The sequence below is a fragment of the Sinocyclocheilus rhinocerous genome, unplaced genomic scaffold (genome assembly GCF_001515625.1).
Source record: "Sinocyclocheilus rhinocerous isolate Xijiao unplaced genomic scaffold, SAMN03320098_v1.1 scaffold257, whole genome shotgun sequence".
NCBI lineage: Eukaryota > Metazoa > Chordata > Actinopteri > Cypriniformes > Cyprinidae > Sinocyclocheilus > Sinocyclocheilus rhinocerous.
In genome coordinates this window covers 198,141-213,255 of record NW_015634026.1, presented here as the reverse complement: position 1 = coordinate 213,255, position 15,115 = coordinate 198,141, and the positions used below count along the sequence as shown (strand labels likewise).

General features: G+C 39.3%; 1 protein-coding gene across 1 annotated transcript in view; it reads left to right on the top strand.

The window, feature by feature from the left end:
- LOC107745210 (protocadherin Fat 3-like) overlaps nucleotides 1–15,115 on the top strand; it is a 150,907-nt gene that overhangs the window by 118,180 nt on the left and 17,612 nt on the right. Inside the window, exons 11-15 of the mRNA XM_016559067.1 lie at nucleotides 1,189–1,464; nucleotides 2,340–2,550; nucleotides 3,683–7,792; nucleotides 12,560–12,756; nucleotides 14,874–15,027. Of these exons, the coding sequence (XP_016414553.1) occupies nucleotides 1,189–1,464; nucleotides 2,340–2,550; nucleotides 3,683–7,792; nucleotides 12,560–12,756; nucleotides 14,874–15,027 (4,948 nt within the window). The remainder of the gene's footprint in view (nucleotides 1–1,188; nucleotides 1,465–2,339; nucleotides 2,551–3,682; nucleotides 7,793–12,559; nucleotides 12,757–14,873; nucleotides 15,028–15,115) is intronic.

Below are 15,115 nucleotides of genomic sequence, written 5' to 3'. Positions count from 1 at the left end.
TTTGCTTTGCTTTGTTTTGCTTTGCTTTGCTTTGCTTTGTTTTGCTTTGCTTTGCTTTGCTTTGTTTTGCTTTGCTTTGCTTTGCTTTGTTTTGCTTTGCTTTGCTTTGCTTTGCTTTGCTTTGCTTTGCTTTGCTTTGCTTTGCTTTGCTTTGCTTTGCTTTGCTTTGCTTTGCTTTGCTTTGCTTTGCTTTGCTTTGCTTTGCTTTGCTTTGCTTTGCTTTGCTTTGTTTTGCTTTGCTTTGTTTTGCTTTGCTTTGCTTTGCTTTGCTTTGCTGCTTTGCTTTGCTTTGTTTTGTAATAACGTTTACTGGTGAATCATTCACAATAGGACCATGAATGTGCACTTAGCAGTGTTATTTTAGTATTACCTCTGTACTGTTGTAGTGTATGTTAACATTTTGAATTAGCTTTTATATTTAGTTTTTTTTATTTTAAGCTTAGTTTAAGTTATGGTAATTTATGTATTTTTTTCTAATTAGTTTTATTTTTATTTCACTTTAGTTTTAGTAATTTTAGTAAACTTATAAAAAGCCTATAAAAACTTATATTATTATATTATTATTATTTATTTATTATTTCAGTGAATTGCCCAGGCAACATATCTATTTTTTTTAAAGTTTTCGTTTTTTAATCTAATATTTATATGTTATTTTCTTTCAACTTTATTCCAATTAACACAAACATAGTTTTAGTTAATGGTAGCAACACCTGTACTGAGAAATTACATTTCATGTTAACTTCCAAGTATATGTTAACATTTTGAATTAGCTTTTATATTTATTTTTTTTATTTTAAGCTAAGTTTAAGTTATAGTAATTTTGATTTTTTTTATTTATTTTTTTTACTTTTTTTCTAATTAGTTTATTTTTATTTCACTTTAGTTTTAGTAATTTTAGTATTTCAACTGAAACTTATATTGTTTCAGTGAGTTGCCCAGGCAGCATATTTAATATTTTTTTTAAGTTTTAGTTTTTTATCTAATATTTGTATTTTATTTCAACTTCATTCCAATTAATGAATATATGTGTGTGCGTGTGTGTGTGTGTGTGTGTGTGTGTGTGTGTGTGTGTATACAGTATATATATATATATATATATGTTTAGTTTTAGTTAAAAGTAACAACACTTCTACTGAGAAATTACATTTCATGTTGACTTCCTGTATGTTTTTTAATTTGTTTTCACAGGTCCACATTACTGTTCTGGACAACAACGACAACGCCCCCGTTTTTTCCCAGCCCACCTATGACATCACAATCACAGAAGACACGCCCCCGGATACTGAGGTGGTTCAGGTGTTGGCGTCTGACCGTGACGAGCGTCACCGTTTGACCTTTAGCCTTCAGAGCAGCGTTGACCCCAGCAGCATGCGGCTCTTTCGCATCGACCCTAACAATGGAATCATCTACACGGCTCGCAGACTGGACCACGAGAGCCGAACTCAGCACATCCTCACAATCATGGTAACTCAGATTGCTACAAATAGATATTATTAAAATACCACAACCAGTACACCGCATCAGCCACATAGTAATGTACTAAAACTCTTTAGAAATGCATAGCAGTGCTTTGCCAACCATTATTTTGACTTGGGTCAGTAAACAACCACCACTCACACTTATTTTTCAGGAAATGGAAGCTCTAGTTTTATTATTTTTATTATTTTCTTTTTTTTTTTTCTTTAATTTGTTTTAAAGTATGAAGACTTGAACATTTCATAGATAAATAGATGTAAACAGTCTACATGTGTTTTTTTTTTACCAAATAAATTTGATTTGATTTTATTTTATTTTTGAGAGCACATTGTGTCTCTTACTGGATAGATGGATAGAACAGCAGAGTTATCGTTTGATTAGTGTTGGTAGTTTACCTCCCTCCTGTCTCTCTTTCACGCTCTCCATGCTTGAGTGCAGGTATGACAGGAACAGGAGATTGCTCCTTGTGCTTTGGCAGCCGTCACTAGTTTAATGTCGTCTGCACCTGTGTCGTTTCTCCACTGTGATCTAATTATTGATCTGATCTGTATCACTCCTTGTTTCCGCTCTCCCCTGCCGAGGGTGAGAGACAGTGAGTGTCATATCTAATAAGCACATGGATATTCCTGCTGCCTGCAACCAGATGAAATGTGTTATTATAATCCGGAGAGAGATGTTATCCACTCCGTCTGGCAGTGAGCGAGTTTGTTTTGTCTGTATGAGTTTGTGTGTGTGTTGCTGTTTTCTTGTGTTGGATATTGCTGTCTGTCTCAGACAGGGAATTAATTTTTGTTTCCCTCTACCACTCTCTTTATTTTGTCTCCATCTTTCTTGCTTTCTTCTTTACTTTGCTTCTATATTAGGTGAAGGATCAAGAGTTCCCGTACAGACGTAGCCTTGCTCGTGTCCTGATCGGTGTAGAGGATGTGAATGACCACGCCCCTCTTTTCACCATGGTGATGTATGATGGACAGGTGTATGAATCAGCGGCACTGGGATCAGCTGTTCTCACAGTGACTGCACTCGATAAGGACAAGGGCCAAAATGCACAAATCAGTTACAGCATCGACTCAGGTATGCACACGCTCGCATACACTACCTGTCAAAGTTTGTACACACTCCAATGAATTTGTCTCATGATCTTTTAAAACTTTTGGAAAAATTGATTTTGGATTTGTGTTACCATATGAGTTAGCATAGCATATTTTATTTTATTTTATTTTTTTAGTTTAGTTTAGTTTGGCTGAACGTCTGATGCATATGGCACACTTAGCTGGAAACAATTCAGGAGTTTAGAAGTCATCATCGGATTGGTTAAATTATACAGAATTTCTAGGAGACGTGTGAGTTGCGTTCTTTAACGTTCCACCTGGAAACAAAAATACTGTGATGCCAAACCCCCTCATGGAAGAAGAAAGCTGTCGTGTTTACAACTGTGATGATGAGCACTTATCACGATCAACTAAATGCTGGATTTTCAAAAGTGTGTGAAAAATTTAAAGTTTGCGGCATAGAATCTTTAAAATACGTTCAAGAGTTTTACACACCAGTCTGTTATTGTGGAAACATTTCCACGCCCATAAATATGACGTGGCACAAAACGAAACGTGATTTGTTGCTTTACCTGTCAGTCATATGGCCTCTTGGGCGGGCCTTGGCCATTCAAAGCGGCCAAGGTTCTCAGTCCTTCTGCCGTCAGTCTGAAGGTCTGGCTACACGAGACTACCATTAAGCCAGCATATGTGGAAACAATACATTTACATTTTGGATTTGTGTTAACATATGGCATTATCAATAATTTTATTTTATTTATTTATTTATTTATTTATTTATTTTATTTTATTTTATTTTATTTTATTTTATTTTTTATGGTTACATACAATGAAGAATCTAAAAAAAAAAGTTTGGATTTATAGTTTTTTTTATTATTATTATTTCTTCACATTTTTGGTAAATGTTTTGTCACAACATATTTTTTATTTCATAATTTTAATTATTTAATATTATTATTCTAAAATCAGGAAAATTGTAAAAATGTAGATGTGTACAAATTTTTGACTATTTTCTTTACATAATTGCAAACATGCATACAATTTAATGCATTATGACATGCATTTCCTTTTATACAATAATGTGTGTGCTGATACAGTATATTTGTAAGGTCTTTTTTCTTTTCTTACACTCATTTTTTTCTTTTTCAATTTAGGAAACACAGGAAACACTTTCCGGATTGATCCTGTTTTGGGCATCATCTCATTGGCTCGGGAGCTGGACCTGTCCAACATTGGTCACTACGTCTTGTCTGTTAAAGCAACGGATAACGGTTCTCCAGCATTGTCTTCAACAGCTGTCGTCCGAATTGCAGTCACCTTGTCCGATAATGCTGGTCCCAAGTTTCCCCAAAGTGAATATCAGGCAGATATATCAGAAGGTGTTGCCATTGGAACTTCAGTCATCACAGTGAACGCTCTAAGTCTGTCCACCCTTACCTATGACATTCGCCACGGCAATGGTCATCGGACATTCCTCATCAACCAGTACAGTGGAGTGATCACTACGCAGAAAACACTAGACTTTGAAGCTGTTTCCTCCTACGTGCTAATAGTCACCGCAAGCAACATGGCTGGACAGGCCTCAAATGCTACAATAACTGTTACAGTTCTCGACCAAAATGACAATACACCGGTGTTCAAACAGCTACAGTACCATGGAAGTATCAGTGAAGGTGCCGGGCTTAACAGTGTTGTGCAAAGTGACAATGGACAACCGCTAGTCATACGAGCAAGTGACGCTGACCGCAACCATAATGCCCTGTTGGTGTACCAGATAATGGAAGAATCTGCCAGGCGCTTCTTTGCAGTAGATGCCGGTACTGGCTCAATAAGAACAATTGGTCAGCTTGACCATGAAACCACACCTACATTCCGTTTCCATGTTAACGTCCGAGACAGTGGACATCCACAGCTCTCAGCTGAGCATCCTGCAGAAGTCACCATTGAGGTGCAAGATGTCAACGACTGCCCGCCTAAGTTTTCTCAGGCATCCTATGAAGCTGTCCTTTTGCTCCCAACTTATGAAGGTGTGGAAGCCCTACAAGTTTTTGCTACCGATCCCGATGGTAATGGCCAGTCAGAGCTTACCTACTCATTGACCGATGGCAGCATAGAACATTTCAGCATTGAGCCAAGCACTGGACTGTTGACTGTAAGAAACAGTACTTTTAGCAAAGAACGATTTCGATTTAACATCCGTGTTTCAGACGGACGCTTCTCCAGTACCGCTCTGGTTACTGTCCTGGTTCATGAGGCTCTGGACAGTGGCCTGGCTTTTACTCATAATACCTACAATGCCAACATTGAGGAAAACAATGGTAACATAACAACAGTTGCTGTCGTTACAGCACTAGGGAACAAGTTGAATGAACCCCTGCGTTATACTTTGTTAAATGCAGGTGGGAAATTTCGTATTAGGCCAACGTCCGGTGCCATTGAAACTGTTGGAGTCCCTTTGGACAGGGAGGAGGAGGAGGAATATGGACTTTTGGTACAAGCAGGCCGTGAGGAAGATCGGCTCCGTGTTGCAAGAGCATTGGTCCGAGTTCAAGTCAGCGATGTCAATGACAATTCTCCAGTTTTTGTTGGATTGCCATACTATGCTGCTGTGCAAGTGGAAGCAGAGCCTGGGACAGCAATATTTCGAGTGACAGCAGTGGACCGGGACAAAGGGCAAAATGGAGAGGTGAACTACTTTCTGCAGGATGAACTGGGACATTTTGAAATGGACCGTTTGAGCGGCGAGCTTCGCTTACGGAGAGCTTTTGAGGCTGATCTCTCTAGTGTGGAATATCAGGTTCTGGTGTTCGCCCGTGACATGGGAACACCACCTCTTTCCTCTTCAGTCACCTTTCCCGTCACAGTGGTAAACAGAGCAATGCCAGTGTTCGACCGACCATTCTACTCAGTGAAAGTGAGCGAAGACGTACCAATATGGACTCCAATTCTGGGAATAAACGCCAGCAGCCCTGAAGGCCAGAGTGTCCTTTACACAATCACGCACGGTGACCCAGGAACACTGTTCTCCATTGGATTTGACACTGGTGTCATCAGTGTCATCGCTGCCCTCGACTATGAGACTAGCCCTTCCCACAGACTCATCATCAGAGCAACGGACTGCCTCACAGGCGCTCGTGCAGAAGTGGATGTTGAAGTTACTGTTTTGGATGTCAACGACAACCCTCCAGTCTTCGAGCAGCCCTCATACAAAACTGTAATTTCTGAATCTGCCATGATTGGCACTGCAGCTTTGCAAGTTCTCGCAACGGACAGCGACTCTGAGAAAAATGCAGCTGTCCGGTACCAAATCATTCCAGACCGCACCAACAGCACCGACCACTTCCACATCGACAGCAGCAGTGGTCTAATTCTGACAGCTCGCTCCTTGGACCATGAGACCATCCAGCGCTATGTGTTTCTTGTCAAGGCAGCAGATAATGGCTTTCCCCCACTGAGCAGCGAAGTGTGGGTCACAGTCGATGTCACGGACACAAATGACAATGCTCCAGTATTTAACCAACTGCTCTATGAAGCCTCTATCAATGAGTTGGCACCAAAAGGCCACTTTGTTACATGCATCCAGGCCTCTGATGCAGACCGTTCAGATGCAGAACGCTTGAAGTATGGCCTGGTGTCTGGAAATGAAAGGATGCTGTTTGAGCTTGATGCCGCCTCCGGTGTCCTCACCCTGAGTGGCCAGCGACGCATGCAGCGCGTGCCTTCCACCATCACCCTAAATGTAAGCGTTTCCGATGGAGTGTTTACCAGTACGGCACAAGTGCACATTCGGGTAGAGCGAGCTAATCTACATGCCCCCCAGTTCACCCAGGGCATGTACGAGGCCGATTTACAGGAGAACGCACCAGTGGGATCAAAGGTCATTGCAATCAGGGCACAAGATGCTGATCCTGGACCGTTTGGGGATGTGAGGTATGTGCTGCTCTCAGATTCCGCTCGGGACTTGTTCAGTATTGATGGCAATGGACAAATTAAGACTCTTGAACGTCTAGACCGGGAAGAACGAAGTGAGATGGTGCTGTCCATTGCGGCTGTGGATGCTGGTGGCCGATCTGGATATTGCAGTGTCCGGGTTACCATACTAGACGAGAACGACAATGCTCCACAGTTTGGCGCCTCGGAGTACCATGCAAGCATGCGGTCCGAGGTTGAACCTGGTACCCTTGTGACGCAAGTACAAGCCTGGGATCTAGATCAAGGTGCCAATGGACAGGTGAGCTACAGTCTGTACAGCGAAGCCAGCATGCAAGTTACTGAACTTCTGGACATTGACCCGGACAGTGGCTGGGTTGTCACCAAAGGCAATTTCTCCCCTTTGCGTGGGTCTGAACTGTCCTTTTTCGTTAAAGCCTCTGATGGCGGGGTACCTGTTAGGCATTCCCTTGTGTCAGTCTACATACATGTTTTGTCTGCCAATGCCCACATACCTTCCTTCAGCCAGCCACAGTTCTCCTTTACCGTGCCAGAGGACATGCCCATTGGTTCCTTGTTGGGAGCAGTGCATCTACACACCTCAACTAGCCACTCGTCCTTACCAGTAAGCTTCTCAGCGGTGATCGGACAGACTCCAGAGAGTAACAGTGATGGAGTGTTTGTGGTTGACAAAGAAACTGGCATGATCAAACTAGACAAAGCACTGGACCGAGAGTGGACACCGGCCTATCATTTCAAAGTGATGGCAATGTTGCAGCAGGGACGTTTGGATGCAGTTTCGGCTGTGGATGTGGAGGTCAAAGTACAAGATGTCAATGACAACAAACCAGCATTTGAGTCAGATAACTACGAGGCATCAGTCACTGAGGGTCTTTCTCCTGGGACTAGGATTCTGCAAGTACTAGCTTTGGATCCTGATTGGGCAGCTAATGGTCAGGTGACTTACAGTCTTGCTCCACCTGGGTTGCTTGGTGGCTCTGGCGGTGAGAACATTGAAGAACACGGAGCCTACTTTACAATTGACAGCAGCTCTGGTTGGATATCAACACTGAAAGGGCTGGACCATGAACAGAGCCCTGCCCATAGTTTTACAGTCTGGGCATTTGACCTTGGAGATCCTGCCAGCCAGTCATCCTCAACAACTATAACTATAGCAGTGAGCGACTCCAATGACAACATACCGCAGTTTCTTCAGCCCCGTTACTACGGAAGTGTTCGTGAGAGTGATGCACCTGGTGAAGTGGTGGCAGTATTGAACACACGGGACAACGACAGCTCACCTGGAAACCGACAAGTCACCTATCATATTACAGGTAAGAACTTTTGAAACAATCGATGTACACTGCATGACCTTCCACACTTGAAAAAATTAATGTTCGTAATAATCTTCTTTTGTCTAATATATATATAGCTAAAATATTGATAAACCTTTGAAATAATTTACATTTCTTGAGAAGCAACACTACATGAGATATTTAAGGGACCGTACAAATAAAAATTTTATTCCTGTCATAATTTTCTCACTCGCATGTCATTCCAAACCTTAGTTTTTCTGTGGAACACAGAAGATGATATTTTGAAAAATGTCTCAGTGCTTTAGGCCCATACAATGAAAAATATGGCTTTAAGACTTCTTTCAGAGTACATTTTTGTTATATATACAGTGGAGCAGCATTTACTTCACAGAGCCGTAGTTCACTGAGAAGCTATGCAAACAGCTGTCATTATCGCGAACGATTTCTTCGATTTCATAATCGCGCAATAAAATGCGATTTTTTTTTGCGTAACTTGTCAGTGAACTACGGCTATGTGTAGTAAATTCTGCTCCATCTGAAAGCACATGATGATGATTTCCTGCTGATTACAGAACCGGCTTTACTAACAAAATGCGCATGACAATCGCATTCGATTAATCGTGCAGCCCTATATACAGTACATAATATTGTTTGACTGTTGTACTGCACAAGCAGTTTTTTCACTTGTTTTAAGTATAAAAATTAAAATCAAGTAAAAAACAAAATGCGCCAGTGCAGTACGACAAAATACACATTAAAAAGATACATTCTCTAAAATTAAGTCCTTCTATATGATGCATTTTTAAATATTTTTAGTGAAAAAAGCTTTAGTCATTTTTTGCATAAAATTGACAGGTTTGGTTATTTCAGCTTCAACAATTTACGTGTGCGAGCGACAGCCATGCAGTCTCCTTAGACAAACATTTTAGTAGAAAATCATCCATAAAGAAAGACGGAGAGAAGTTTTCTCCCTTTTCATTCCCATTGTTTTGAATGTTCAACAAGCACAAATAGTTTAAGTGTCCGCATACTGTTGGCCATGTACCGTATCTCTGTGTATGCCTGTGTGCTCTCAATCTAAACATAGCCTGATTTTCTGAAACCCTGTTCTGCATGTAAGCATAATGTAGAACAACGCTATTATGGAATGTCAGAAGTCCACAGCAATTACACCTCATTCATCCTCTCCTGATAATGGATTATTCGCTCTAGGGCTACTAGCTGGATTTTGCGGGAGGACACGGAATGACTTCTTGCTGGAGAGAAAAACCACTCTCGTTTTATAAGGATTTTATTAAAGCTGTGATGCAACTGCATGCAAATTACACCGGTGGGATTTGCGATGGGGAAGCGCATCACTTCACGAGCGAAACATAATACAGTGACATTTCCAAAAGCAGTAGTTTAGGTGGATAGCGTCTTTGAAAAGGGCAAATATAAACCTCCTTCTTATCAGCATCTAGCTCAGTCAGCTTTAAATATACCTTTATATTCAGCCAGTGTTGAACACCTTGCTTGGTGACAAGGAGCAGATTGCACACACAAACACACACATACACACCTTGCACATGCTCCTAAGCAGTACACACTTGTAAATTAGGCGCTCAGAAACTCATAACATTGAATTAGGGAGCTGCCTTGTTCTATAATTCATGCTTTTTCACACACACACAGAGAAAGAAGCACACTTCTCGGCCTGAACAGAATTTCGATTAAGCTCAACCTTTATGCTGTGATCATGATTTAGACTGTGCTGCCACCAGCAGGAGCAGTGTTTTTAACAAGATTTACCACGCACAACACACACGAGCACACAGCCTCTGACTCTTAACTAAATTACAGCCCACAGCATTGAAACTAAAGTAAACATTGTGATACTGGAACTTGTTTAGTTGCTTATTGTTGGTGTACATTCTACCGAGGATTGTTTTCTGAGTATTGTCTCTCTCTGCCGTATCTAAATATCGTTTTACATTTACGTTTATGCATTTAGCAGACACTTTGGATAAAAATTACTTCAAAAAGTGCATTCAAGGTACACATTTTACTTTTTAAAAATAACTGAAGTATAAATGCATATAAAATATAATAAATAATAATAAATAGTTCTTAATATTACCTATCTATCCTGATATTAAATATATATTAATGTGTGTGTGTGTGTGTGTTTTTATATATATATATATATATATTTCACAGTTTTTGTCCACTTTTATGATGTTTTTGTATCTTTTAAAGCCGAAAGAAAGAAAATGAATAAATATAAAAAGTCTCTCTATTGTTTATATCAATGTTAATAAGTGCACTTTTGGTCCACTTTTGTGATGTTTTATTATCATTTAAAGTCTAAAATATTCAGTGAATTGATTGTAATTGCATTGAAAAGAATGCAGCCTTCAGAAAGAAAGTCAAACAACGTTACAACTTCATAAAAATGAGTGAACTATCCCTTTAATTAAATCGTAGCCCACAGCATGTAAACTTTGTGACACGAGCCCTTGTTTAGTTGCCATGTGATCTACTGAGAATAGTCTCTTTCCTTTTCTCTCTCAGTCTCCTTCCCTACAGTCCACACTTTCATAACGTTTAAATCCTCTAGTTCAAGACAAACTCAAAGGTCAGACAGACTCTAATACACTTCTCACAGCCCAGCGGCACAAACTGGCTCAGAGAACTGCACACCGTATCATAATACACACCGGAGGGAAAGAAAGAGACCAATATACAAACAGATTTGAGTTACCCAAATGTCTTTATTCTCTTTAGGAAGCAAGAGCATTGTGGGTAAATTCAGCTCTCAGGGTATTTTACTGCTGTGTTCAACAGAGCAATTAAACAGTAAACAGTTACTCTATGGTGGTTAATTGGATAATTTGAACTTTTATTTAGAGGTTCTTTGCTGAAAGTCGTTTAAAGGTTCATAAAGGATATCTTAAACCATGTTAGACCAGCGCACTGTGTATCTCAGCTTAACAATAGCGCTGAATATCCCCGCCGTAACAGCTACGATTTAACAGCCGTTAAATAGCTCTCCGTGTTGCTGCCTCGTAAAGGTGAAGGGTCACTGCAGAAACACTAATCGACCAGAACTGACTGTAAATGGTTGGAAACACATCAGTTGAGTTTAATTGGTTGACAAGAAGAATGAAATATGTTGTTTGAGAGAGATGTTTTACGCATGTGTATAGATAGTTGATTTTCAAACCTATAAGGTCTGTGTGTGACTAGATAAAGTACTGTACCAACTATGACAATTAAAATAAAAATTTTTTTTTGATTTTCCAGTGCTGTGTGACCAACTGTAAGCTATATATGTGTATTATTATATGCATGCCATATTTTTGTATTTTAATGTGTAATGCAATTCAGTACAATTCTGATTGCATTCTATTCCAAATTGCATTTTTATGGGTTTCTTAAAAGATGGCTTTTATGCTCACTGAGGCTGAATTTATTAAATCATAAATACAGTTAAAACAGTAATACTGTGAAATATTATTACATGGTCAAATAAGTTTTCTATTTGAATATATTTTTTAATATAATTTAATTTGTGATGGCAAAGCTGAGTTTTCAGCATCATTTCACATGATCCTTCAGAAATCATTCTAATATGCTGATTTGCGGCTCAAGAAACATTTATTATTATTATGCTGAAAACAGCTGTGGTTCTTAATTTTGTTTAGAAACAGTGATACATTTTTTTTAATAGCGTTCAAAAGAACAGCGTTTATTTGAAATATAAATATTTTGTAACATTTAAGCGCATATAGTCACTTGCAGTCAATTTACCACATCCTTGCTGAATAAAAGTAATAATTTATTTAAAAAAAAAAAAAAACCGTACTGACCCCAAACATTTACAGTACTGTATATTGCATTATGCCACTGAAAAATATCAAATAGCCTATCATGAGATTTTGACTGGGATAAACAACACCTTTGATTACTGTGTTACTTATGACACGTGTAAACATTTTATTTTTTATTTTTATTATTTATTATTATTTGTTTAATTATTATTATATAATGTGGTGGCATTCAGACAAGTAGGGTCAGTTTTTAAGTGCCCAAATACATTGAGGCCACTGTGCATGAAAAAAAAAAAAAGCAAGAAAATTAAAGTTTTCAAGCTGTCGCTTATGAAGCACAGAAAAAGCATGCAGTGTATGAAAGTCATGCTGAACACTCCCTCAAGCCAATGAGCGAGAGCGTGGGATGAGAGAAAAGGAGTCGGAAGGCGTCCAGGCCTTTGTTAACGCGTCTCTGATAGAAGCTGTTCTGTGTTATCAGCCCCCAGCTGAGTTAAATTACACTCTTTATTAGATGAATAAGGCAGCGTGTGTTGATACTATGAGTGTACAGTAATTGGATGCTTGTCAGCGCGGCTGCTTTGATTATAGAGTCGTTTTCGTCTCTCGTTCTCATTTTTTCTCTCTTTCCACCTCTGTCTGCTTGAGGTTTAAAAGATGACCTGTCCTAATGAGCCAGGTACGGCTGCCGACCGTGCGATAGATCAGGAAGGCTGTTATGAGGACCTAATTGATGGCAGTGTTGATCATTTAAATGTGAATATAAAGAACTGATTATTATAGTTCATACTAATGAGTATGCCATCATTGAGAGGACTAATGGAGGTTATTAAAACTGCAGATAATCCTGGAAGTGAGCGTGTGTTGTGTTACAATCGGTAGGGGATTTTATTGCTACTTAAATTGACTATTGAGAGAGTAACTGTCCGGTTTAATCTCTTGTGTGTGTGTGTGTGTGTGTGTGTCTGTGTAGGTGGTAACAGAGGAGGGGTGTTTGCTCTGGGGTTGGTTCAGGGAGAGTGGAAACTGTACGTTAAACGACCATTAGACCGCGAGGAACAAGAACGGTACCTCATCAATGTCACAGCGACAGACGGACTCCACGTTTCCACGGCAACCGTAGAGGTCATGGTCATCGACACCAACGACAACAGCCCCGTCTGTGACCCGGTGAGTTAAAACACTAAAGTTCATTCTGGGAAACATGTAGAAGTCGTCAGAGCTGGTTCTCCTGCTGTTCTTTCAGTTGGCTAAAAATCTAATTAGTGCATTTTTTTGACAGTTTCAAATCTACATGGTAAACATGACAAGCCAAAGCCAGGAATATTTTTGGAACCAGTGAGTCCACTTACTGCAGCCAAGAAGTACAGGGAAAATTATCTATGAACATAAAACATGACCTTGTTGAAATAAGGTCAAGCTGAAAACCAGGCCAGTTTGTTTAGCAGGCGGCATTTGGGTTGAGCCTCAAAACTTAGTGAGCTGTCGGCGCCGATGGCCTCGTGGGCAGTGCACCGACATGTAGCGCCATTGCGCTTTGGGCGTCCCGAGTTCGAGTCCCGGCTCGCGGACCTTTCCCGACCCCACCCCCCTCTTTCACCCACTTTGCTTCCTGTCAACGTACTGTCCTATCTAAATAAAAGGCATAAAACGCCAAAAATAAAAAACTTAAAAAAAAAAAAAAAGCTTAGTGAGCTGTCTATTTAGATTTTTGAGCATTAGAAGTGTGCCATTTTTGGGTAAATTAAACGTAAAATGTGCATAAATGTACATAAATATTTTTGGCCATTTTAGTTAAAATGCAACTATAATCCAAAAGCCTTTAAACATAAATGAAATCTTTAAAGGTTTTTGGATTATAGTTGCGTTTGAACTAAAATGGCCAAAAATGTTTGCGCTGCAACACGTTGATTCCAAAACCAAACATTCAGATGTGCCCAAAAACTTTCAAATCAAGGCTTGAAATGCAACTATTACGGCCAAAACATTCCATTCAAACTGTCAGACATGCCTGTGATGGCCAAAAAAAAATGATTACACTGAGAGTTTGACTGTGCCTAAGATGGCCAAAAGCATTTGAATGTCCAAAAATGTTAAAATCAGATGTTCAGATGTGCCCACAATGGCCAAAAATGTCTGAATGCACCCATGCTGGCCCAAAATGATTAAATCAGATGTTTATACGTGCCTGTAATGGACAAAAATGATTGAATTGAATGTTGGAATGTTGCTATGATGCACCTGTGGTTGCCAGAAATGTTTAAACCAGGTGTTCAATATAATGCCCAAAAATGATTGACATGAACATTTGAATGTTGTTGTAATTGCCAGAAATGCTTGAATGTACCTATGATGGCCAGAAACCTTTGAATCGAGAGTGTTTGACTGTACCTACAATGACCAGAATGTTTTGCATGCACCTGCAATGGCCAAAAATGTTAAAATCAGATGTTCTTCCATGTCTATAATGGAATTCTATAATTTATCTATAATTTAATAATTAATAAAATTATTAAATGTAATATTTAAAATGCACCTACGATGGTCAAAAATGTCAGATTATGTGCATATGATAGTTTAAAATGATTGAATTTAATGTTTGAATATGGTTACAATGGCCAAAAATGTTTGCATGTGCCTTTGATGGCCAGAAACGAACAAATCAGATTTTCATACATGCCTATAATGGCCAAAATGATTGATTTGATTATTTTGAAGGTGCCTGCAATGGCCAAAAAATGTTCAAATCAGATGTTCAGATATGCATATGATGACTAAATATAATCGGATTTAATGTTGAAATGGCCAAAAAAAAAAAAAATGTAATGCACATTTGCTCAGATTGATGGGTCAAATATTTGTGCATGCATATACTGTGGGATGGTGGAAAATGTTCAAATCAGATGTTAAAATGTATATATTATGGCCAGAAATGTTTAAATTGAACATTTGAATGTGCTGTCAGGTGGGGGCTTGTTTTGCCAAAGTTGATCAATTCAGATCATTCATATGTGCCTGTAATGGTCAAAAATGACTGAATTAAATGTTAGAATGTACCTGCGATGGCCAGAAATGTTCAAATCAAGTATTCAAATATGCCTTCAAAGGTCAAAAACAGTTAGTTAATTGATAATTACTCCTGCAGATCTTAGTGTTTTAAAAACATTTTAATTTCGCTCTGAAAACATGAGCAAAGAAGAACTCTTGACTCTTAACAGCACAAGCCAACCTGAATTTGAAGCCTGAAGCTGATCTGAGCTCTGTAATGAGTGTGTTTGTGCCTGCAGGCCGTGTACTCGGTGTCCGTGTCTGAAGACGTCGCCATAAATAAGCAAATCCTCCGGGTCAAAGCTACAGACGCTGACGCGGGTGCAAACGCGCAGATCCAGTTCTCCCTGTTCGGTTCTGGAGCAGAAGACTTCATCATACACCCACACACAGGTTTATGAATCCGGTTTGAAGAAACGTCCTGTTTATGATGCTGCTGTTTGCTTATAAATCTTTTTTTTTTTTGTGTGTGTTGTGTAGG